This window comes from Conger conger, chromosome 16 (genome assembly GCF_963514075.1).
Source record: "Conger conger chromosome 16, fConCon1.1, whole genome shotgun sequence".
Taxonomy (NCBI): Eukaryota; Metazoa; Chordata; class Actinopteri; order Anguilliformes; family Congridae; genus Conger; species Conger conger.
The window spans coordinates 40,065,373-40,089,298 of NC_083775.1; the positions used below are offsets into that span (position 1 = coordinate 40,065,373).

At 43.4% G+C, this 23,926-nt stretch overlaps 1 protein-coding gene across 1 annotated transcript; it reads left to right on the forward strand.

Annotated features, from left to right (window-relative positions):
* On the forward strand, nt 1-23,926 carry LOC133115427 (ceramide synthase-like). Its single transcript, XM_061225335.1, has 7 exons — nt 1-27; nt 3,909-4,511; nt 4,963-5,046; nt 7,850-8,072; nt 9,248-9,343; nt 10,504-10,613; nt 19,931-23,926. Exons 2-7 carry the CDS (start codon nt 4,387-4,389, stop codon nt 20,163-20,165), a joined length of 873 nt encoding a protein of 290 aa, XP_061081319.1. The 5' UTR covers nt 1-27; nt 3,909-4,386; the 3' UTR covers nt 20,166-23,926.

Consider the following 23,926-nt stretch of genomic DNA (forward strand, 5'->3'; position numbering starts at 1 on the left):
CTCCACACCACTTTAATTCTTCATCAGGTATTTAATCCGCCCTGGTGGTGTAATAGGCATAATTACTCATGATCACTAACGTTATTTAAGAATTCATTATGAAACATCATAAGGTTGAGAATGGCATAACGGAGACGAACGGGCCTGATCCCATAATCGTGCGCTGGACCGGCTGTTAACTAACGGTATAGCCTAACGTTAGCTGTCTGTCGCGCATAATTTTTTATTTTCTTCATTGCTTACTAGTAAAGTCGAAAGATGCATACAGTCAACAGCACTCCTTAATTTCAGTCTGATAGCATACTGCTTTTACTACGCTTGTAATAATTAAATCGACAACAGGCGCGCGTTAAACAATAAAGGAATATTAACTAGTTGGCTACAGCTAAAACAGCGATAATCAACTTGCCATCTATTTTAAATATCCTATTTTGCTTGCTTAATGGATGGATAACCTTGGGTAGATGAGCACTGAATTTTGAGAGACTTCACAGATTTTAGTGAACATTTTCACAAGAGGTCCACCATATCAGCAGTGTTCGTAATAGTTCTTAAGTAGCTTCTGGTATTATACGATTATTGTGGGTTAAAATGCGGATAGATTATTGTGTTGCACCAGCATTGCAATAATATTTCCGTCGGTGTCAAGTTAGATAGCGCATTGCGTATTTTACATAGCAATAGTAGGCTCGATGGTGGAGCACGAATACGGCGCTGACTAGTAGGCAATGTTCCATATGTAGGTAGCAATAGGCTACGTACGTCAACTGGACTAGGAAAAACCCTGTTGACGAGTCGGCGACATGGCGGGGTAACATTAGGGAGATTTGCTGGTTGCTAAATTAAAATCGAATCGATGAGCTGTTTTTACTGTTGCATGTTTAAAAGTCTGTTTAAATGTATGGTCTGGGTTGGAGGGGCAGCCGTACCTACATACGCTATTGCGTAAATCACAACACTCACATGCACACTTTCTGAGCGGGCGTTAACATGACCATGGCAGGTAAATATTTCAAAAATAACACGTGCTTGTCTATAGACCTGTTTGACTGTTGTTGCTATGTTATACATTACGCAGAAACTGGATAATTTAATCTGCAACCAGCGCTCATGGCACAACAAAACAATATTTCTGTCTGTATTTTGTGTATTCTTTTGTTGTCTCTCTGCTTCATCCCCCGTCTTTCCCGTATCAGTTACCCTGTCACCCCACCCTGTCTCTTGTTCTCTCAGCCCCCTCCCCCCCCCCAACCACCTCCAGCTATCCCGTTAATCCTTTTAAATCTCCTTGTTGCTAATGTCAGATCTGTTTTGGTTAGACCCCCCATCCTTTTTATATTTTTGTGCATAAAAAGAAAGATTGACACCTCAAACTTTTAGATGGAGCGTTTTTGTTTCTAAATATACAGTCAGCTCCAGAATTATTGGCACAATTGACATATCATATCATAAACAACACATATAATGATCAATATTTTATGTTCAAACATTATTAATTAGAATTAATAATGTAATTATATTACATATACATTTATTCTTGTTTTCCCATTTGTTTTCTGAAACCATGGCAAAATGATTGGCACTTTTAACAATTATTCTCAATAAAATCAGACAAAGTTACATTGGCAAATATTTGTTACATTTTGCTTAATTTAGTCGATCTGAAGGAACTATATTGTGTCATTCCATCACTTCCTGTTTCACTAGAGTATAAAAATGAGGTAGCATACCTTTGTCATTCATCAGCATGAATAAAGCCAAAGAACTGTCAATTCAGAAGAGACAGTAGTTGACCTTCGCAAGTCAGGTAATGGCTAAAAAAACATACATAAACGGTTAAACATACCACTTAGCACTGTAAATGCAATGATAAAAAAACTTGCCAGGAAGAGGGCATAAATGCACATTGTCCCCATGGATGGTGAGAAAGATGGTGAGGGAGGCCATGAAGAGCCCAAAGATCACGGTTAAAGAAAGGTGGGAGAGGTGGCAGAGGTGGCAGAGATTGCTTGCATCTTGGGGTCACTAAGTCTCAAAAAGACTCCACCTTCATCCCAACAAACTCTTCGAAAGGACAGTACAATGAAAGTCTTTACTGAGCACAATAAACAAAACCAAGCATTTGGAATTTGCCAAACCTAATTCGAATTTTGACTGGAAGAGTGCCGTGGTCAGATAAAACCAAAATTGAACATTTTGGCCATACACACCATCAAAATGTTTGGCAGAAAAAGAGGATTGCATACAAGGAGAAGCACCTCATACCTACTGTCAAATATGGAGGCGGGTAATTGATGTTTAGGAGATGTTTTTCTGCCACTGGTCCAGGGGCACTATTTAAGATAATTGACACAATTAATTGAACAAAGCACCTGCAGAAAATCTGGTGGTCTGCCAGGAAGCTGAGTCTTCATCGTAGATGGATTGTCCAGCAGGACAATGACTCCAAACACACATCAAAATCCACACAGAAATGGTTAAGTGAAAACAACATCCATGTTCTGCAATAGCCATTTCAGTCTCCAGATTTAAATCCTATTGAAAGGCTGTGTTATACGTATTAATCTGGGAGTGCCAATAATTCAGAAACCTGTTTTTGGGGAAATATTTCTATATTTTTGAAAAATGTAAAACTTTGATTGATTCCATTGGATCATTAATAAACCACAGTACTTTACACATGTTGGAAAATAACGTCTGTCTCAATTTTTTAGTTTATGGCACTTTTTTTGTGCATATTCATCAAGGGTGCCAATAATTCTGGACCTGACTGTATATTCTTTCAGTATCCATTATGTTGGTAGTGGTTCCCTGCCTCAGTTCTGGGGGCCTCTTATGTATGCTGGTTATTGTTGCAGCCAGAGTTGCAATATTAATCAAATAGTTCCTTTACCTTAACACAATTAAGCTATATTAATTTTATGTAATTCATATTGCATGATAAGCGCAACAAGATCATCAAACTGACATAATGTCACTGAAGATCATAAATAATCCGCCTACACATGAAAAGCACTTAGTCAAGAAAAATGAACAGTAAGCACGGAGGGTCCCCGGGATGGAGATTTGTTCCCACTGCTTTACTCTAATGAAGGCCTCCTGAAGCACAAAATGGCTGCTTAACTGGGCTATCCGTGTACTACAGAGAAATGGCTCTTCCCATCGCCTATTTTCACCTCTTTTTTTATTTTTCCTGCTCCTAGCTGCACCCATCGTGAGAGGCTAGAAAGATAAGAGAACAAAGTGAGAAAAATAAGTAAATATGGGGTAATCAAGAAAACATGAATGAGGCAAATGGAATGTCCTTGCTTTTTCAGACATCAGTTTGAAGCCACGTCAGTAACAGTCGTGGCAGTTGCGTGGCAGATGGGGAGAGGTGGACCCACAGAACGATCATTTATACCTCACATTTGTGTGAAAAAATACCTCCGCAAAGGATGTGCTCCTGTTTCCTCATGAAGTGAGTTCCTGACTTCCCAACTCATAGAAGGAACATTTAGGGGGTTGGAATGCCCTTACAGTTGGCGGACCTCGATCGATTTTCGGGTCGGGAGCGAGGACAGGAAGAAAGAGAAAAATAAGCGATTGGAATGAGTCTTGGGTCAAGTCCATGATTGACAGCTCGCAGTAGCCCTGCTCTGTGCCTGGGGGAGCTCCATGTGTCCATCACTGCATTGTATCTGCCGGTTTGAGCCAACAGACCTGAGAATTTGTTTTGTATTTACAGTATATTTCACATCTGTCTACTTATTTAGATTTTTATACACTAAAGATGCTACATCATTTCAGTTTTTAGCAGAGGCATGTTGAAGAATACCATGGAGAATATTTAGTCTAACTTCTGCATATTTTGTTTTCTTGTTTCATCCCCATCTATTTGTTGTGCATTTTTCATTTTCTGTTTGTAGACTGAAAGGAAATATTTGATATTAATAAGGATTAGTTCTCAGGGCACAGGTGGAGAGAGGGGGAAGACATTTGGGAAGACATAATTTAAACAAATAGTTTTCAAAATACTTACAAAATATATTTTAAATGTCCAGCGTCTGAAATCATGTTCTGAGAATAATTTGCCAAAATCTGCCAAAATCTTTAATGAATTGAATAAACCCCTGAGGGACGCATCCCAGTGCACCTCAAAGAGAAAAACATTTACAGGAAATAAATTATCCCCCATTTATTATTGGCCGGAGTCAGTCCATTGAAAAGTTCAATGGGTTTTTGAACAGGACACATTTTAGTCAATTCTAGTGGCAGAGTCAGTGCGATGCAGTGCAGTGTAGTTTGTACATTAGTGTTGTCAGGGTGCCGTCGCTGAGAGAGGGATCCTCGCACCTGCGGAGCAGACCGGAACCTGCCTACGAGAGAGCCGCTCTCTGCGGGACCATGCTGGCCCTGTTAGCTGCCGGAGCCGTCTTTTTCCCAGGGCTCTTCCTGCTGTCGAAAAGATGCCTCAGACGCATCCCGGGACTGAGATGGAGCGAGGGCGATGCTGTCATCGTCTCTGCCAGGTAAAGGGGGCGGGGTTATTTATTTACCTTTATCTAACCAGGTAAATGTTCCATTGAGATTAAAAATCAAATGACCAGGCCAAGGGAGAGCATAAAACAAAACAGACAAAGGTTGCACACAAATAACAAAACATTTACCATGGATTATCCAGGTCAAATGTCAGTTAAAAAGGTCTAGGCACAAAGGCAAGATGGAGCCTTTAATGACCCTGGTGTACACCAGACACCCCGGCTTTTTGGAGCTGAAAGTCCCAAGGCCAGGGAGGGAAATGTTAATGCAGTTTGCACAGCCAGACCACGGACTCCAGCTGGGAGCGATGGGGGGTGGGGGGGGATGGACGATGCATGCAAATTCAGTGAAATTACAAACAAAACAGCCACACTTTTGCTGTGTTACTCTGTGCTGCTTTGACTCTATTTGAATAACCACCCCACCCTTTCCTGTCCTCAGACTGGTCTCTTCCATCCAGGCCGTCATGGCGTCTTCAGCCGGTTATATCATTGCAACTTCATGCAAAGACATTGTAGAGGACCAGTAAGTACAAGCACATTTCTATGAAGGCTGCTTTCTATGGGAGGCGTGTGACTCATCATGGCAGCTGTAGACGTTTGTGGTCTAATCGCAATTTGAGTTTGTCCAGCAGGTTGGGGAAAGTGTGTTTGGTACAGGTTAGTGTGTTTGGTACAGGTTGGCAGACAGTGTGTTTGGTGCAGGTTGGTGGACAGTGTGTTTGGCACATGTTGGCAGACAGTGTGTTTGGTACAAGTTGACAAACAGTGTGTTTGGTACAGGTTAGTGTGTTTGGTACAGGTTGGTGGACAGAGTGTTTGGTATAGGTTGGTGTGTTTGGTACAGGTTGGCAGACAGTGTGTTTGGTACAGGTTAGTGTGTTTGGTACAGGTTGGCGGACAGTGTGTTTGGTACAGGTTGGTGGACAGTCTGTTTGGTACAGGTTGGTGTGTTTGGTACAGGTTGGCAGACAGTGTGTTTGGTACAGGTTAGTGTGTTTGGTACAGGTTGGCGGACAGTGTGTTTGGTACAGGTTGGTGGACAGTCTGTTTGGTACAGGTTAGTGTGTTTGGTACAGGTTGGCGGACAGTGTGTTTGGTACAGGTTGGTGGACAGTCTGTTTGGTACAGGTTGGCGGACAGTGTGTTTCGTACAGGTTAGTGTGTTTGGTACAGGTTGGCAGACAGTGTCTTTGGTACAGGTTGGTGGACAGTGTGTTTGGTACAGGTTGGTGGACAGTTTGTTTGGTACAGGTTAGTGTGTTTGGTACAGGTCGGCGGACAGTGTGTTTGGTACAGGTTGGTGTGTTTGGTACAGGTTGGCAGACAGTGTGTTTGGTACAGGTTGGTGTGTTTGGTACAGGTTGGTGGACAGTGTGTTTGGTACAGGTCGGCGGACAGTGTGTTTGGTACAGGTTGGCGGACAGTGTGTTTCGTACAGGTTAGTGTGTTTGGTACAGGTTGGCGGACAGTGTGTTTGGTACAGGTTGGTGGACAGTCTGTTTGGTACAGGTTGGCGGACAGTGTGTTTCGTACAGGTTAGTGTGTTTGGTACAGGTTGGCAGACAGTGTCTTTGGTACAGGTTGGTGGACAGTGTGTTTGGTACAGGTTGGTGGACAGTTTGTTTGGTACAGGTTAGTGTGTTTGGTACAGGTCGGCGGACAGTGTGTTTGGTACAGGTTGGTGTGTTTGGTACAGGTTGGCAGACAGTGTGTTTGGTACAGGTTGGTGTGTTTGGTACAGGTTGGTGGACAGTGTGTTTGGTACAGGTCGGCGGACAGTGTGTTTGGTACAGGTTGGTGTGTTTGGTACAGGTCGGCGGACAGTGTGTTTGGTACAGGTTGGCAGACAGTGTGTTTGGTACAGGTTGGCAGACTGTGTTTGGTACAGGTTGGCAGACTGTGTTTGGTACAGGTTGGCAGATAGTGTGTTTGGTACAGGTTAGTGTGTTTGGTACAGGTTGGCAGACAGTGTGTTTGGTACAGGTTGGTAGACAGTGTGTTTGGTACATGTTGGCAGACAGTGTGTTTGGTACAGGTTGGCAGACAGTGTGTTTGGTACAGGTTGGCAGACAGTGTGTTTGGTACAGGTTGGCAGACAGTGTGTTTGGCACAGGTTGGCAGACAGAGATGACAATTACACACGGCTTACCTGGTGCCACAATTAACACAGCTGAAAAAAATGGATTAAAACACCCAACCACTGACAGTGTCGTTGTATGGGCAAGTGACATTCCCAAACAACAGTCTGAGACTTTAGATCCCCACTGAGCTCTCCGAGCGAAGCCCCCGCACATATGGGGTCCGGTCCCCGCACTCGGCCGGGAGACAGGCCATTTCAGCAGACTGCTCACCCGGCTCTCATCTGCATGTGCTGATCTCCGGCTGAACTGTGATGACGATTTGAATCTGTTCTGGGAGCGCAGAGACCTTTTCAGGGCAGATGGCCTTCACTGAAATAGAGCAGACGTTCCCCCGCCCGTCTCCTCCTACAATATGCCCTCTCTTCGGACCCGTTCCCCTCCTCTCCCGAGTCCCCCTCCTCTCCCGAGTCCCTCCTCTCTCCCTTCTCAGGAATATCTCTCGCAGGCTGAGAAAATATGTGATTTTCACTGGCTCCTTCTATGGGCCAGGAGGTCCTGCTTTGATTCCTGGTTTCCACTCGGACCTGGTCCCCGTTCCTGTCATATTAGGCCGCCACACTGGACCAAGAGGTTTCGCTATTAGAGCTTCTCATCATGTAAATGTGGACAACCAGATTATTTTCCCTGTCACCACTGCAATACCTGCGCCAGCTCAGATTCAGATGTGCTAATCTGTTAGCTCTCTTGTCTAACAGAAGGTTTGTCATCAATGACATGATCTCACATAACAAATTGGACTTGGTTGTCTAATGCGAATATAGCAAGCCTTATGGAAGCCTCCACATACTCCATTAATACACTAATGTATTGCGTTGGCTTATTACTGAATTTGACATTGGCCTCAGGAACAAAAAGGCTTGGCCAGGGCCAGGGCTTGGTGCGCTGGTTTGTGTGAATGTATTGGGGACCTATTCTGAGGGCACTTTTTTAGTGGTTTAGCTCTTTATTGTACAGACATTATGAGACCTACATGTTCGGAAGTGGGGTTTTAAAATTGTTATATTTTGTCACAGTGCAGTACAATAGGAAAATAAACTTTAGAATTTGGACACTAATTGAGCAAGTGCAGAATTGCACTGGAATTCATCCCTGTTAATGTTCTGTTGATCTTTGTGGAGGTACTTATGACATCATATCCTGTGTGGATGCTCATGACATCATGTCCTGCCTCTGTCTCTCCATCAGGCACTGGCTGACCAGCTCCTACATCCTTTTTGCTGTGCCGTACTTTGTATACGACATCTACGCCATGTTCATGTGCTACTGGTACAAGCTTTGGGTCAAAGGTCACGAGATGGACAGCGGCCCCAAGGCTGTGGGCGCAGTGCTGTCCAGCTACCTGCGGCGGGAATTCCTCATGGTCCTGCACCATGTTGTCATGGTCACAGTCTGCTTCCCTGTCTCCGTGGTAACGATCACCTTGGAATTGCGATAACTGGACTTGCTAGTGTGTGTATAGTTTGTGTTGTGTGTGTGTGTGTGTGTGCTCTTGCAGTAGAGCGTACACATGTGTATGTGTGTGTGCTCTTGCAGTAGAACGTACACGTGTGTATGTGTGTGGTGGAAAGGAGATGGGAGGTTGTGTGTTACGGGACGTACTTATGGGGTGTACTGTGCCCTAATGTTGGTGAACCCTTCCACAGAGACACACATAGCCTCACCCTCCTGTCACCCAGCCGTACCCTCCTGTCACACGGCCGTTAGGGACACACATAGCCGTACCCTTCTGTCACACAGCCGTACCCTCCTGTCACACGGCCGTTAGGGACACACATAGCCGTACCCTCCTGTCACACGGCCGTTAGGGACACACATAGCCGTACCCTCCTGTCACATAGCCGTACCCTCCTGTCACATGGCCGTTAGGGACACACACAGCCGTACCCTCCTGTCACATGGCCGTTAGGGACACACACAGCCGTACCCTCCTGTCACATGGCCGTTAGGGGGGGTGCGCCCCTCCCTGCCCACTGTGCCCTGTCACGCCCTTCACCATCTGCTTCCGTGTCTCCATGGAAACTGCCGCTGTTCGTGACAATTTGGAAAACAAGCTTCAGCATGAGTTTCATATGCTACAGAGAGGCGGGGGAACAATTTGTGCGTGTGTGTATGTGTGCATGCATATGTGCGTGTGTATGCATGCATACTATATATATATATACGTGTATGTGTGTGTGTGTGTGTGCACATCCATGCATATGTGTGTGTAGGTGTGCATGTATGTTTACATGTTTAATGTGGAGGAAAGTCAGTCAGCCTCCTTGTGTGATAAGTATGATGAGTGTTTAGCTGTTTGGGGTGTGCAGTCACTGTGTACACACTGTCCTAACTGCGCTGTGTCACTGTGTACACACTGTCCTAACTGCGCTGTGTCACTGTGTACACACTGTCCTAACTGCGCTGTGTCACTGTGTACACACTGTCCTAACTGCGCTGTGTCACTGTGTACACACTGTCCTAACTGCTGTGTCACTGTGTACACACTGTCCTAACTGTGCTGTGTCACTGTGTACACACTGTCCTAACTGCACTGTGTCACTGTCTACACACTGTCCTAACTGCACTAATTCCTCTCTGACGCAGTTTTGGCGGCAGGGAAAAGGAGATTATTTCCAAGGTGTGATGTTCCTGGCTGAACTCAGCACTCCGTCTGTCTGTCTGGGGAAAATCCTCATCCAGGTAATCACTCTCTTCTGGCCTTAATGCAAAGCTGAGCACCAGTTCTGTGTGTACGACAGTAAAGCTCAGCCATTGTATCAATAACAAGCCCCTTGATTTAGTGCTAGACAATCACACACCCACTCAAGCTGCATCCTGCAGTAATCAGTCGCTGCAAAGACAGCAGTAATGCATGTTTGACATTGATTTTTTAAATCTGTGTTGAAAAATCATGCTTTGCTTTTCTTCCAGTTTATAGTCACAAGAGGCCCTTTCAGTTTCAGAAAATCGAACCCACTTGGTGATCGTTGTGGTCCAGTTACAGGACAATTCTGACCAACATTAGAGGTCTACTACAAGACAATTTGAATGTTTGACAGAGGATTGCTTGTCTTTATGAGATGGTCTTGCCATATTTACTTTCTGTTGATGGCATTATATAGCACTAATGCTAAATTGATATGATCAAACAGCACTTATGCTAAATCGAGAATAACGGACATCACAGATTCTAAATTAAAATTAAGAAAGAGCGCTGATGCTAAATCGAGATTAGCACTGAAGCTAAATTAGGATTAGCAAACAATTTCTGATGTATATTGTGTTATCAAGCGGTGAATGGATCAGTTTTTCAGCAGTAGTAGTAAATATGTGCTCCAACCTCCCCACTCTCCACCTGTCTGGCGGGGCCAGAGACAGGTACAGGGACGGGGGGTTGGTGGAGGAGGCCCCAGTGTATATCTGGGTGACAATGAAGGTGTTCTCTCCTCGCCCTGGGGCGAGTGGACATGCAGGGGCCTGCGGGACGGGCAGGAGAGGGGTCACACTCAGCAGCGGGGTGCCGGAACAGCTGAGCCAAGGACTCCAGAGTGACACTCCACTCTTACACTCTTTTTCCTCTCTCTCCCTCTCCCTTCTCTCTCCTGTTCTCTCTTTCTCTCTCTCTCCCTCTCCCCCTCTCTCTCCTGTTATCTCTTTCTCTCTCTCTCCCTATCCCATTCTCTCTCTCTCTCTCCCGTTCTCTCTCCTGTTCTCTCTCTCTCTCTCTCTCCCCCTCTCCCCCTCTCCTGTTCTCTCTTTCTCTCTCTCTCCCTATCCCATTCTCTCTCTCTCTCTCCCGTTCTCTCTCCTGTTCTCTCTCTCTCTCTCTCTCTCTCCCCCTCTCCTGTTCTCTCTCTCAGTACAAGCAGCAGCACACTCTCCTACACAAGGTCAATGGCGGTCTCATGCTGGTCACCTTTTTTATCTGTCGAGTCGTGCTCTTCCCCTATCTCTACTACGCCTACAGCAGGTACCGTGTGTCTGTCTGTCTGTCTGTCTGTCTGTCTGCCTATAGCAGGTACTGTGTGTCCGTCTGTCTGCCTATAGCAGGTACTGTGTGTCCGTCTGTCTGCCTATAGCAGGTAGTGTGTCTGTCTGTCTGCCTACAGCAGGTACCGTGTGTCTGTCTGTCTGTCTGTCTGTCTGCCTATAGCAGGTACTTGTGTGTCCGTCTATCTGTCTGTCTGTCTGCCTATAGCAGGTACAGTGTGTCTGTCTGTCTGCCTACAGCAGGTACCGTGTGTCTGTCTGTCTGTCTGTCTGCCTATAGCAGGCACAGTGTGTCTGTCTGTCTGTCTGCCTATATCAGGCACAGTGTGTCTGTCTGTCTGTCTGTCTGTCTGTCTTTCCTCCGAACCTCCAGTGCACTGATGGGGACACTGTGCTATAGGAGACGCTGTTCAGGTGTTCTGCCTAAATTCCCAACCCTGGTCTTTCAACCTGCCACCTCATCATCCCCTGATTCAATTGGGGAAAAACATTGTTCTTCCCCCTTCCACCTCAGCTGGTGTGTGGTGAGCGTTTTGGTGCAAAAACAGCAGCCATGCATCACCCAGGTGGGTGCTACACATTGGTGGTGGTTGAGGCAAGTTTCCCCCTGAGTGTCTAGAAAAGCGCTACATAAATGCAATGATCTATCTGTCTATCGATGTATCTTAACTTGCGCTCATCAATACTGGTCTGTCTGTTCATTTATAAATTGCTGTCCTGAACCAACCCCATTTAACATGTCAGTGCTATCAGCCAATCATCACTGAAGGAACTCTGTGTGCTGTGTAGCAGGGTAACACCCACACCTGGCACTATCAGGGACAGATTTACAGTTGTGTTCAAGAAAATAGCAGTACAACATCAGTAACATGATGAACCACTGTTATTAGTTGTAGTGATATTTTTGCATGGCAAATACTTGTAGATGTAGTAGTGTAATCGAAAAACAACAGACCCAACTGTCATGCCATGCACACTGCTTGTTCTGAGTAATTTATTCATTCATTGAAAGGGGCGTGTTCAAAATAATAGCAGTGTGGAGTTTAATTAGAGAATTCATTTATTCTGTGAAAAACAGGTGTCATTAATTGTCCTTTATTAAGGAAAAAGGGAAGCAAATGTTTCACACATTGTGATAAGATATATTTCCTTCTGTAGTAAAATGGGCTGTTTCAAACATTGTTCGGAGGAACAACGTCATTTGATTAAAAAGGTGATTGGAGAGGGGAAAATATATAAAGAAGTGCAGAAAATTATAGGATGCTCAGCTAAAATGATCTGAAATACTTGAAAATGGCAACAAAAACCCGAAACAAATGGAAGAAAATGAGCAACTACTGTTAAAACAGATTTAAGAATAATCAGAATGGCAAAGATTCAGCCATTCATCAGCTCCAGAAAGATCAAAGATGATGTACAATTACCTGTGAGTGCCGTTACAGTCAGAAGACATCGAAGCTAAGCTATCAGCAAGGAGCTGTAGCTATTCATCGTTGATCATTTCCCATATTTTGTTTATCTGTAAAAAGTTTTCTTTATTTGCAGTTACATTGCTACGTTGCTCCGTATACATGTATTTGTGCCTTGTAATCTGGACGTGTAGGCTAAACATGCCGTATTATTTCTGGCTATGAAATTACGAATGAGGACATTTAATTTATTTGACTGTGTAATTAGGAACTGCCTTCGGTCTTTAATGTGTCGATATCTGTGACTGCACAAGAGTCGCCATACAGCAAACGTTTTTGTGTTGTGATTTCCTTAGTAAATGTGGCCAGAAGTCTTCTGCCCATATTTGGTCTTCCTGCACCCAGTGGCACTTACAATCAAAGGTTAACACTCGTAAAATGAAATGGTGGAAATAGTAGGCCTAATCGCTCATCAGGATATCTCCGTGATAGACCCACCCGAGTCATGAGAATATTCAGTGGCACAAACAAGAAAACCAATGTCCACCAGATGGCGCTGACAGCTGCCACCACAGAAGTGCTGGGCAGGGGCACAGCGCCCGTGCTGACTGAATGAACAGCAGGTCAGGCAGCAGCTGGGTGGTGACAGAGCATCCCATATAAGTTTATGCCCTCTAATGCGATTGCCCTGCTTGACCGCTTTTCCTTAAATGACTGCACTGACCCCAGCTCTATTTGACAGTTACCAGTGCATTTAAATTGCCATTCTGAATGGCATTTTCACCAAATCTTGTAATCCATTATTATGTTAACTATGTAAACTGTTAAATTCTTATTAAATTAAGTCCAGTTAGTCCATATTTAGTTGTATTCCTGCAAAATATGTTGTCTTTACGTAGGGTTGTTTAAAATGTCCTTTTAAAGAGTCCTCGGGGTTGAGAGAGAAAGACTCAAAGACTGTGCTGATAGATTGCACTGTATCCAGATTGTCATTTACACACAGGACTACAGAAGTCATCTGATGTTTTCGGTGAAAGAGTGTGTACAATACCGTGACTGTGTGCAGTCTCCACTAAGCTCTCCCTCTACATGTACGGTAATGTTTAGTCAAGATCATGGGATCTGGGCTTTCTCACGCCCTGTGACAGTGTTTATGGGGGTTTTTTGTTTTGTTATATTGCCATTTCTAATTGTACCTTTGTATGGATGTGAATTATATCCGCATATAGCATACAGGTATATACACTCACTGAGCACTTTATTTGGAACATTTTTACTTATTACACCTACTTATTCATGCGATTATCTAATCAGCCATTTGTGTGGCAGCAGTGCAATGCATACAATCATGTAGATACGGGTCAGGAACTTCAGTTAATGTTCAACCATCAGAATGGGGAATAAATGTGACCAAAGTGACTGACCATGGAATTGTTGGTGGCAGACAGGGTGGTTTGAGTATCTCAGAAACGGCTGATCTCCTGGGATTGTCACGCACACCAGTCACTAGAGTTTGCAAATAATGGAGAAAAAAAAATAAAAAATCCAGTGAGCAGACAGACACGCCTTGTTAATGGTAGATGTCAGAGGAGAATGGACAGACTGGTCCAAGCTGACAGGAAGGTGACAGTAATGCAAATAACCACACATTTCAATGGTGGTATGCAAAAGAGCATCTCTGAACACACAACGCATTATAACTCTTAAGTGGATAGGCTACAGCAGTATTAGTCTAAAAAATAAGTGTAATAAATAGCTAATGTAGTGCTCACTGAGTGTACATATATATACATATATATATATATATATATATATATATATATATATATATATATATACATACGTGTGTATAATTCACTTTATGTGGCTGACAGTTCAGTTTGTGAGTGTGAAGGGTGCAATACATGACAGTTCTACTGCACTGTTACTTTTCTGGTTGGAATGAGCAACCTCCCCCACCCCCTAACTGTCAGGACAGCAGAGTCAGTGTGTGTGCGAGTGTGTGTGCGTGCACGTGTGTGTGGGTGTGTGTGTGCGTGCACGTGTGTGTGGGTGTGTGTGCGTGTGTGTGTGTGCGTGTGTGTGTGTGTGTGTGTACTGAAGACCGAACAGCACCTGTGTGCTGAGACGGGTGCGTGGGGGTTGGACCCAAAATGCACGACTCAAAACAATGGTAATATAAAGTCCCATCAGGGCTTTATTCGGGACGAATCCCAGGAGCGTAGTCAAAACAAGCAAAGTCCATACACGTAGATCCAGCCAATAAAACAATAAATAATCCGAAAACACAGTGCCGAGGGAAGAGGCAAACTCGTAGTCGGTAGACGTGCAGGGAGGTCCGGTAGCAGGAGAGCTGTCAGCGGGGCAGAAGTACAGGCGGGCGGCAGGCAGGGTCGTAGTCCAGGGCGATGTGGAAGTCGTAACCGTAAACAAAGCAGCGAGACAAAGGTACAAAAGCAGTAGGCGAGGACGTGGTCAAAAACAGACGATGATCAACGAAACAGAAATCAATAAACGATGGTCGAAAAACAGGCTTGGATCTTAACGTGAATCAATAGTAAATAATGCTCAAGAGTTGCTTTGACGGACAAGAGGCAGACAATTTTGCAAAGAACAGAAGTGTGACTGGGCTATAAATACGGGTGTAGACAGGTGTAGACAATTAGTTAGAGAGCAGCAAGGGAATGGAAAACAGGTGCGATGGATGACAAGTTAACAAGGTAATTAGTAATTTGTAATAAACCTATCCTGCCCTAGCATTAGTAAATTAGTAAATGACATGCACAAGAAACATAAGGTAACATGAACACATGATTAGTTTGTTAGTATTACCCAATCCTGATCTAGCGTTAGTAAATTTAGTAAATAGGCAAGGGAAATAGAAACAATTAGGGTGTGAGTGACAGAAAGGGAAAGAGAGAAAGCCGGAATGCAAGGTGTGCGGAAAGACATTTAAAAGTGTATGTTAAACAATGACCAATCTACGTAACAATAAACATAAATCAAAACATAACACTAAACAAACTAAGACGATAACCACTCAACATAACAAGGTAAAATAAAGGTAACGAAAACATAACTAGACATGACAAGACAATTAATCGTAACAAGAAATAAACTAAACAACATGACAAACCTAGACTAACATAATACATGACAAGACAATACGTGACTAAGACAAATGATTAAACATAAAACAAGGCATGACAGACCTGGAACGTGACATGTGCACTGCGTTCCGGCTTGACACTGCTCTGATAGATCGATAGTGGCATTTCTGTAGCGCTTTTCTCACACTCAAAGCACTTTTACAGTGATGAGGGGGGAACTCACCTCAACCAGCGCCCCTGTGTAGGACCCGCCGGGGGACTTGCACACGCAAAGACACACAACATTCCATTGTTGCGAAGTTCGAACAGTTCAAGCAAAAGGAATTGGTGAAAAGCAAAGGACGGGAACTGAGAGGCACAAAGTTTGGTCATCCAGTAAATATCTGGCAAACCAACTCAAGCAAAATAAAGAAAAATCTCTCATCTCAGTCATAAAGTACTCAGCAGGGGAACCCATGACTACACCTACTGAGATTAATAATACATTCCGGGAATTTTACAGCAAATTATACACCTCGGACCATGACCAACTGTAGTAGATACCCACTCCTGCCTGAACCGTGTAGACCTACCACGACTTAACTAAGAACTAGCAATTGAAATAGATGCACCCCTAACACTGGATGAATTCTATAAAGCACTTAACCAGATGCCCAATAATAAAGCACCAAGACCTGATGGTTTCCCCGCTGAGTTCTTTAAGCACTTCTGGGACACAATCCCACTGCTCTTCTTCAGAATGACAGTTGACAAACTAAACTCAAAAATACCACCGCACATGAACACAGCCCTCCTCTCAGTATTACTGAAGCCTGATAAAGACCCAACCCTATGTTCCAGCTACCGCCCCCTATCGCTCATCAACACCGATCTCAAAATTATCAGTAAAGCACTAGCCACCCGAATTGAAATGGTTACCCCATCACTAATCCATCCAGATCAAACTGGATTTATTAAAAGAAGGCACCTTTCAAACAAAAATGGACTTTTCAATTTAATTCATATATTACGATGCAAAAGTTTTAGGCAGGTGTGAAAAAATGCTGTAAAGTAAGAATGCTTTCAAAAATAGAAATGTTTATAGTTTATTTTCATCAGTTAACAAAATGCAAAGTGAGTGAACAGAAGAAAAATCTAAATCAAATCAATATTTGCCTTCAAACCCGCATCAATTCTTCTAGGTACACTTGTACAAAGTCAGGGATTTTGTAGGCATATAGTCAGGTGTGTGATTAACCAATTAGACAAAACAGGATCTAATGATTATCAATTTAATATGTAGGTTGAAACACAATCATTAACTGAAACAAAAACAGCTGTGTAGGAGGGTTAAAACTGGGTGAGGAACAGCCAAACTCTGCTTCCAAGGTGAGGTTGCTGAAGACAGTTTAATGTCAGAAGTCATACACCATGGCAAGACTGAGCACTGCAACAAGACACAAGGTAGTTATACTGCATCTGCAAGGTCTCTCCCAGGCAGAAATTTCAAGGCAGACAGGGGATTCTAGATCTTCTGTCCAAGCTCTGTTGAAGAAGCACAAAGAAACGGGCAACGTTGAGGACCGTAGACGCAGTGGTCGGCCAAGGAAACTTGTAGTGCAGCAGATGAAAGACACATCATGCTTACTTCCCTTCACAAACGGAAGATGTCCAACAGTGCCATCAGCTCAGAATTGGCAGAAACCAGTGAGACCCAGGTACACCCATCTACTGTGCGGAGAAGTCTGGTCAGAAGCCATACCTCCGACATGGAAACAAGGCCAAGTGACTGAACTATGTACGAAAACACAGGAACTGGGGTGCAGAAAAATGGCAGCAGGTTCTCTGGGCTGATGAGTCAAAATCTGAAATATTTGGCTGTAGCAGAAGGCAGTTTGTTCGGCGAAGGGCTGGAGAGCGGTACACGAATAAGTGTCTGCAGGCCTCAGTGAAGCATGGTGGAGGTTCCTTGCAAGTTTGGGGCTGCATTTCTGCAAATGGAGTTGGGGATTTGGTCAGAATGAATGGTCTCCTCAATGCTGAGAAGTACAGGCAGATGTTTATCCATCGTGCAATACCATCAGGGAGGCATCTGATTGGCCCCAAATTTATTCTGCAGCAGGACAACGATCCCAAACATGCAGCCAATGTCATTAAGAACTATCTACAGCATAAAGAAGAACAAGGAGTCCTGGAAGTGATGGTATGGCCCCCACAGAGCCCTGATCTCAACATCATCGAGTCTGTGTGGGATTACGCGAAGAGACAGAAGCATTTGAGGCTGCCTAAATCCACAGAAGAACTGTGGCTAGTTCTCCAAGATGTTTGGAACAACCTAGCTGCCGAGTTCAATCAAAAACTGTGCAAGTATACCTAGAAGAATGGATGCTGTTTTGGAGGCAAAGGGTGGTCACACCAAATATTGATTTGATTTAGATTTTTCTTCTGTTAATTCACTTATTCTGTTCATGCATTTTGTTAATTGATAAAAATAGACTATTAACATTTCTATTTTTGAAAGTATTCTTATTTTACAGCATTTTTTCACACCTGCGTAAAACTTTTGCACAGTATTCTATATCAAATCAAAACAAAACTAAAACAATAATCGCTGCACTAGATGCAGAAAAGGCATTTGACAGAGTAAATTGGCCATTCCTGTTTAAAACACTCAACAAATTTGGCTTTGGAGAATCGTTTATTCACTGGATAAAAATATTATATAATTCACCAATGGCCACAGTTTCTACTAACAGACTAACATCACAGAGTTTCACACTGCACAGAGGGACCAGGCAAGGATACCCACTCTCACCAGCTTTATTCACCTTGTTCATTGAACCACTAGCCGCTGCAATACATCAAAATTATATCATAAAGGGAATCCATACCCCCTCTACACATCACAAAATCAGCCTTTACGCAGACGACATATTGCTCTACCTACAAGACCCATCAAACTCCCTGCATGAGGTCATCAGTCTCATTAATTCATTCTCTCAAATCTCCGACTATGTTATAAATTGGACAATATCAACCATTTTACCTATAAATAGTGCCGACTGGAATGCTACATCTCAGAACTCACCCCTCACCTCCACTAGCAATATCAAATATCTGGGTATAAATATTTCCACCAAGCTGTCAGAGTTGTTCCTCCTTAATTTCATTTCATTAATAAACACAATTGAAGATGATTTAAGTCGTTGGACAAACTTCCCACTTTCTACCAAAAATTAACTACCTCTTCGGAATGATTCCAACCCAGCCCATCACAAAATGGCTTAATTCATTAAACTCCATCACAACCAAATTCTACTAGAAAAATAAAACGCCCCGGATCAAACTTTCTACCTAACAGAAACCCAAAACTCAGAAACTCAAAACTGGAAGCCCCAAACTTCTATCACTACTATTTGCCAAACCAGCTATGATACATCACAAACCGGATGCATCCCATCCAACAGGACAACCCATGGATAGAAATAGAATCAGAATTTAAATAAATTTCCATCTCCAATCTACCATTCCTCAATACTTCTATAAAACGCCACAACTGCTTCAAAAACACTGTCATTTCAACAACTCTGTATTTAGGAATGTATTATTCATATTTTTATCTTTCTTTTCTCTCTTTATTTCATTTATTTATTTATTTTTTATTCTCTCCCCTTTTCCATGCTACCCAGTCAAGGCTCCCAGTCAACAGTCCTGTCTGTCTTTCTATCTGTCTGTCTGTCTATTCACCCGCCTGTCTATCTGTCTGTCTGTCTATTCACCAGCCTGTTCATCTGTCTGTCTATTCACCCACCTGTTCATCTGTCTGTCTATTCACCCGCCTGTCTATCTGTCTGTCTATTCATTACATTTACATTACATTACGTGGCATTTAGCAGACGCTCTTATCCAGAGCGACGTACAACAAAGTGCAAATCAAACACAAGAACACGTGCAAAAGTGGACCTGAGAGGACAGTACAGTTCCGAGTCCTAGTGTAAACATACAGAAATTCAGAACCCTTGAAGAGTACAATCAACTTTCAAACTAGCATACCACAGTTGGCAGCTAGAATACAACAATATTCGCCCGCCTGTCTATCTGTCTGTCTGTCTATTCACCCGCCTGTCTATCTGTCTGTCTGTCTGTCTATTCACCTGCCTGTCTATCTGTCTGTCTATTCACCTGCCTGTCTATCTGTCTGTCTGTCTGTCTGTCTGTCTATTCACCCGCCTGTCTATCTGTCTGTCTATTCACCCGCCTGTCTATCTGTCTGTCTGTCTATTCACCCGCCTGTCTATCTGTCTGTCTGTCTGTCCATTCACCCGCCTGTCTATCTGTCTGTCTGTCTATTCACCCGCCTGTCTATCTGTCTGTTGTTCTATGTGTCTGCATGTCTACACAATTCTGCACACACAAATCACACTTTCCACACTCTTTTTTTTTCTCCTCCAATGTTTTCAGTTTTTGTTATCTTTAATTAATATCTAGTCTGTTTTCTTTTAACCCCCTCTCAAAGGCTTCATAATGTTTTCTCCTCCTCTCTCTCTTTCTGAAATGAACCAATGTAATAATACATATATTTATATTTTTAAAAAAAAGGTTTGACCAGCTCAAGCTATGTTCAGCTGGTTGCTGGTTGACCAGTTAAGACCAGCTCCACACTCAACTTGGTTTGACCAACTCAAGCAATGTTTTGAAACAGCTGGTGGCTGGTAATTTGAAGCTGGTCATAGCTGGTTTTACACCAGGGACAAGCGCATGTTTATCGGTACTGAGCGGTGTTCCCCTGCCTGTCCCAGGTATGCCTCCATCCCCTTCTACATGGTTCCGTTCTCCGTGCCCTGGCTGTGGAACCTGGGGGCCGCCCTGCTCATGGCTCCCCAGCTCTACTGGTTCTCTCTCATCTGCCGGGGGGCCTTCCGCCTCTTTACCGGCTCCTCCCGAAACCGACACGCGCACCCTACCCTCTGCAAGGACCCCCTGCCCCCTCCAGCCAACGGCTACAGTGCCCCCGGCGAGACCAGCAGGCACTGAGGAGGGCCGCGGCACTCCGAGGGGCGAAGGGCGGGGAACTCGAAAACCAAGGAGGGTCGGTTAGGGAAGGCCTCGACAGGCATGTACTTTAGTGTATTTAAAAAAAAAAAGAAATAAAAAAGACAAACCTGCCTGCACACAAATGGATTGATTAGGGCTTAGAGAACAAGTGGTACCATGCACTCTACTGTACTATAGGTAAGGGAGACAAAACAAGGAGGGGTGGACAAAACAAGATGGACGCCACTCGCTATCAGTCACTGCTAGTGTTCAGTCCCAGGGAGGATTCCGGTGGGAATGGGGACCCAATGACGTCACTGCGCTGAGCTGCAGAGGAAGGAGAGACAGACTGGGCAGAGCAGGAGCCCCACTGCACAGAGAGGGAGAGGGGGAGTGGAGAGAGATGTGGCCTGATGCCAGGGATGGGTGCTCTAAGGTAGAACACCCGAACATCGCTGCCTCTCTGACCAGAAGGGCAGGGTGGCAGTGAGAACACGGAGGCTTGGCCAGAGACACAGCACAGGGATTGTAACACAAAATCCTATCGTAGAGAGACAGGAGCTTTCAGGTGTAGGAATGTATCATACTGTAAAGCTTAGTAAATTATTGTAGATAACCAGCTCAGCTTCACGTAGAATGAAAAGCCCAGTATTGCACCGGGAGCGATTAGCGCTTACCTCCCATATAGCCACTGTTGCTCAAACAATGCTATTATTTCTCTGATGACCGTCATCTGCTTCAGGAAGGAGAAATCTCTGATTCTGGACTCCGCCTTATCCACCCCCTTTCTCTTGCTACTGCTTTCCCCAGCACTGTTTTTTATTTTTTTATTTTTGTTATTTATCAGTTATTTATTTTCACTTGTTTGCAAGGCAGGATAACATTCTCTAATGTGATATGCGTACATCTTAATTGCATCTTTTGGTCTCATTTGTAATTTCTTTCATTTTTTAGACTTCAAAGAATGTAACATTTTGTCAGTATATATACTGTATATTCAGTGCAGTCCTTAAGTATTGAACAGTGTCACAATTTCTGTTGTTTCTTAATGATGCTCCAAACTATTTTGGTTATTGTTTGGCCTATGCTTCCGACTGTTTTTTCTTATTTCTTAACCTCATAATGGCTTCCTTGACTTTCATTGACACAGCTCTGGTCTTCATGCTAATGAAATCAGAAACACCTGTTATGACACCCTGAAATGGTGTAAGATGTGTAAAGGGCTGTAATTCTGGCACAGAGCGCCCAATATGGATGTATATACCCTCAAATTAAAGCTGACAGTCTGCACTTTAACCTCATATTCATTATTTCATTTCAAATCCAATTTCCTGGAGTACTCAGACAAAGCAACAGAAATTGTGTCATAGATTCTATATATGCTGACAAATATATATACGTAGTTACTTATGTGTGTGTTTTTAGTTCATTTTGTGATATTTATTTGTGGTTTGTGATTTTAACATGGGTTCTTCATTTTAATTCTGTTTAAGAAGCTCTTTTTTATGGGCCTCCATTTGGGGAACGGGAACAGCAGACCAGGCCAGGATGGGGGAAGTGGGAGGCCGTGAGGGGGAGGCGTGGCGATGTGTTTTCCGTCCCAGTTGAGTGTGTGTCCAGCCTGAATATGCGCTACTCTGATCACGGGCGCTCGGCGGCTGAGCTACTGGGAGGACCAGCGGTCAGCACCCCTGGGAGGCCAGTTAAGAATCATACAGTATTACGTAGCGTGGATAAGGTACAGAATGTAGCTCATTTACAGTCCCCTCCAAATGTATTGGAACAGCAAGATCAATTCATTTGTTTTTGCTATACACTGAAGACAATTTTGAGTTTGAGATCAAAAGATGTACATGAGGTGAAAAATTCTGCTTTTATTTCCTGGTATTTTTATCTAGATTTGTTAAACGACTTAGAACATATCACCTTTTGTATCAGACTACCCCATTTTTAGGCGAGCACAAGTATTGGAAAATGTGACTGACAGGTGTTTCTTGTTGCCCAGATGTGTCCTGGTAGATTGATTGGTTAAAGGTACAAAAGGTGAGATTTTTGTGTTAAAACATTGTGACAAGACCATTGTAAATCCCTTCCTATCATTGAAAAGGCTCACTGACATGTTGACTCACCCTGCTTGTGTTTATAGTCCTTAAACTCGGGTTTCGAAATATAAAGTTGACCGCCCTACACTGTACCAAAACATTGTACAACTGTATAATAATTCTAGCTCATTGGTTGAAAATTGGTTCTAATTGCCACAGCCAATGGTGTGTCAACGTCAGCTCATTCACAGAGAAGGGGGAGGGATAAACAGTGTTGTGGTTTGAAGGTGTTTGTTGCTGCTCTGACTGTTCAAAGCCTGAAATGACCTATTGTACCTTTAAACAAGAAATAGTTCTGAATGTCTACTCTTGGTTTTAGTCTTGGGTTTTGCCTGTGAAGACTGCATTTGTGTTAGAAAAGATAAACCAGCATGAAGACCAGAGAGCTGTCTTTGGGAGAAAAGCAAGCGATTTTGAAGATTAGAAAAGAGGGGAAATTGATCAAAGTCATTGCATAAGCATTGGGGATAACTTGTACAACAATTTGGAATGTCAAGAAAAAGAAAGAAACCACTGGTGTACTGAGCAACAGACATCGATCAGATCAACCAAGGAAAACAACAGCAGTTGATGACAAACATTCTGAGAGCTGTGATGAAAAAAAGATTTATGGACTGATGAGACCGACCTCTACCAAAGTGATGGAAAAGCCAAAGTGTGGAGTAAGAAGGGATCTGCTCATGATCCAAAACATACAAGCTCATTTGTGAAGCATGGTGGAGGAAGTGTCAGGGCTTGGGCTTGCATGGCTGCTTCTGGAGTGGGCTCACTAATCTTTATTGATGACGTAACTCATGGTAGCAGCGGGATGAATTCAGAAGTCTACAAAAACATTCTGTCTGCCAAATTATGAAAAAAATCCTCCAGTAAAATCCTGGAAAAGCATCACAAAAGAAGAATGTAACAGTTTGCCGATGTCAATGGGTTGCAGGCTTGATGCAGTTATTGCAAGCAAGGGATATGCTAAAAAATATTAAGTGTTATTTTCTTTAATTTATTTAAATGCTCACCTAAAAATTGGGTGGTCTGATACCAAAGGTGCCATGTTCTAAGTGGTTTAACACATCTAGGTGTGAATACCGGGAAATAAATGCTGAAATTCTGAACTCTTGTCTTGTGTTCATCTTTTTAATCTTAACCCCAAATGTATTCAGTGATTGTAAAAACAAAGGTATTCGCCTTGCTGTTCCAATACTGGGGGGGGGGGGGGGGGCATGTCCACTGTACTTTTACAGATGGCTTTAAGAAGCCTAATATAAAGAGTCCCCCACCTGCACTCATGATAACCCTGCGTCCCCCAGCACATTTGAAACTGAAGTCATGCCCCTGGTGTATGCACATAGGCACCACAATATCCCACCACCCTGCACTGAGAAAGATTAATGTAATCACCCTGCTAACTGATAAAAGCATGTATAATGTGTAGAGAGAGGGAATTAGTGCCACAAATATGAAAGCCACGTGGTTGGCTCTGAGGCACAACATGTCTGTTGTTTTAATAGCATGAGTGATATTTCTGCTGTCACCATGGAACTCAACACAGTGAACAGCTGAAAAGGGTAAATGTGTTATCAATCATGGTACAGAAATGTACAGTTATTTTAGTTATACAGAAATACACTAATTAAACTGCTGGGTTTTCTGATTAAGTAGGCTTTG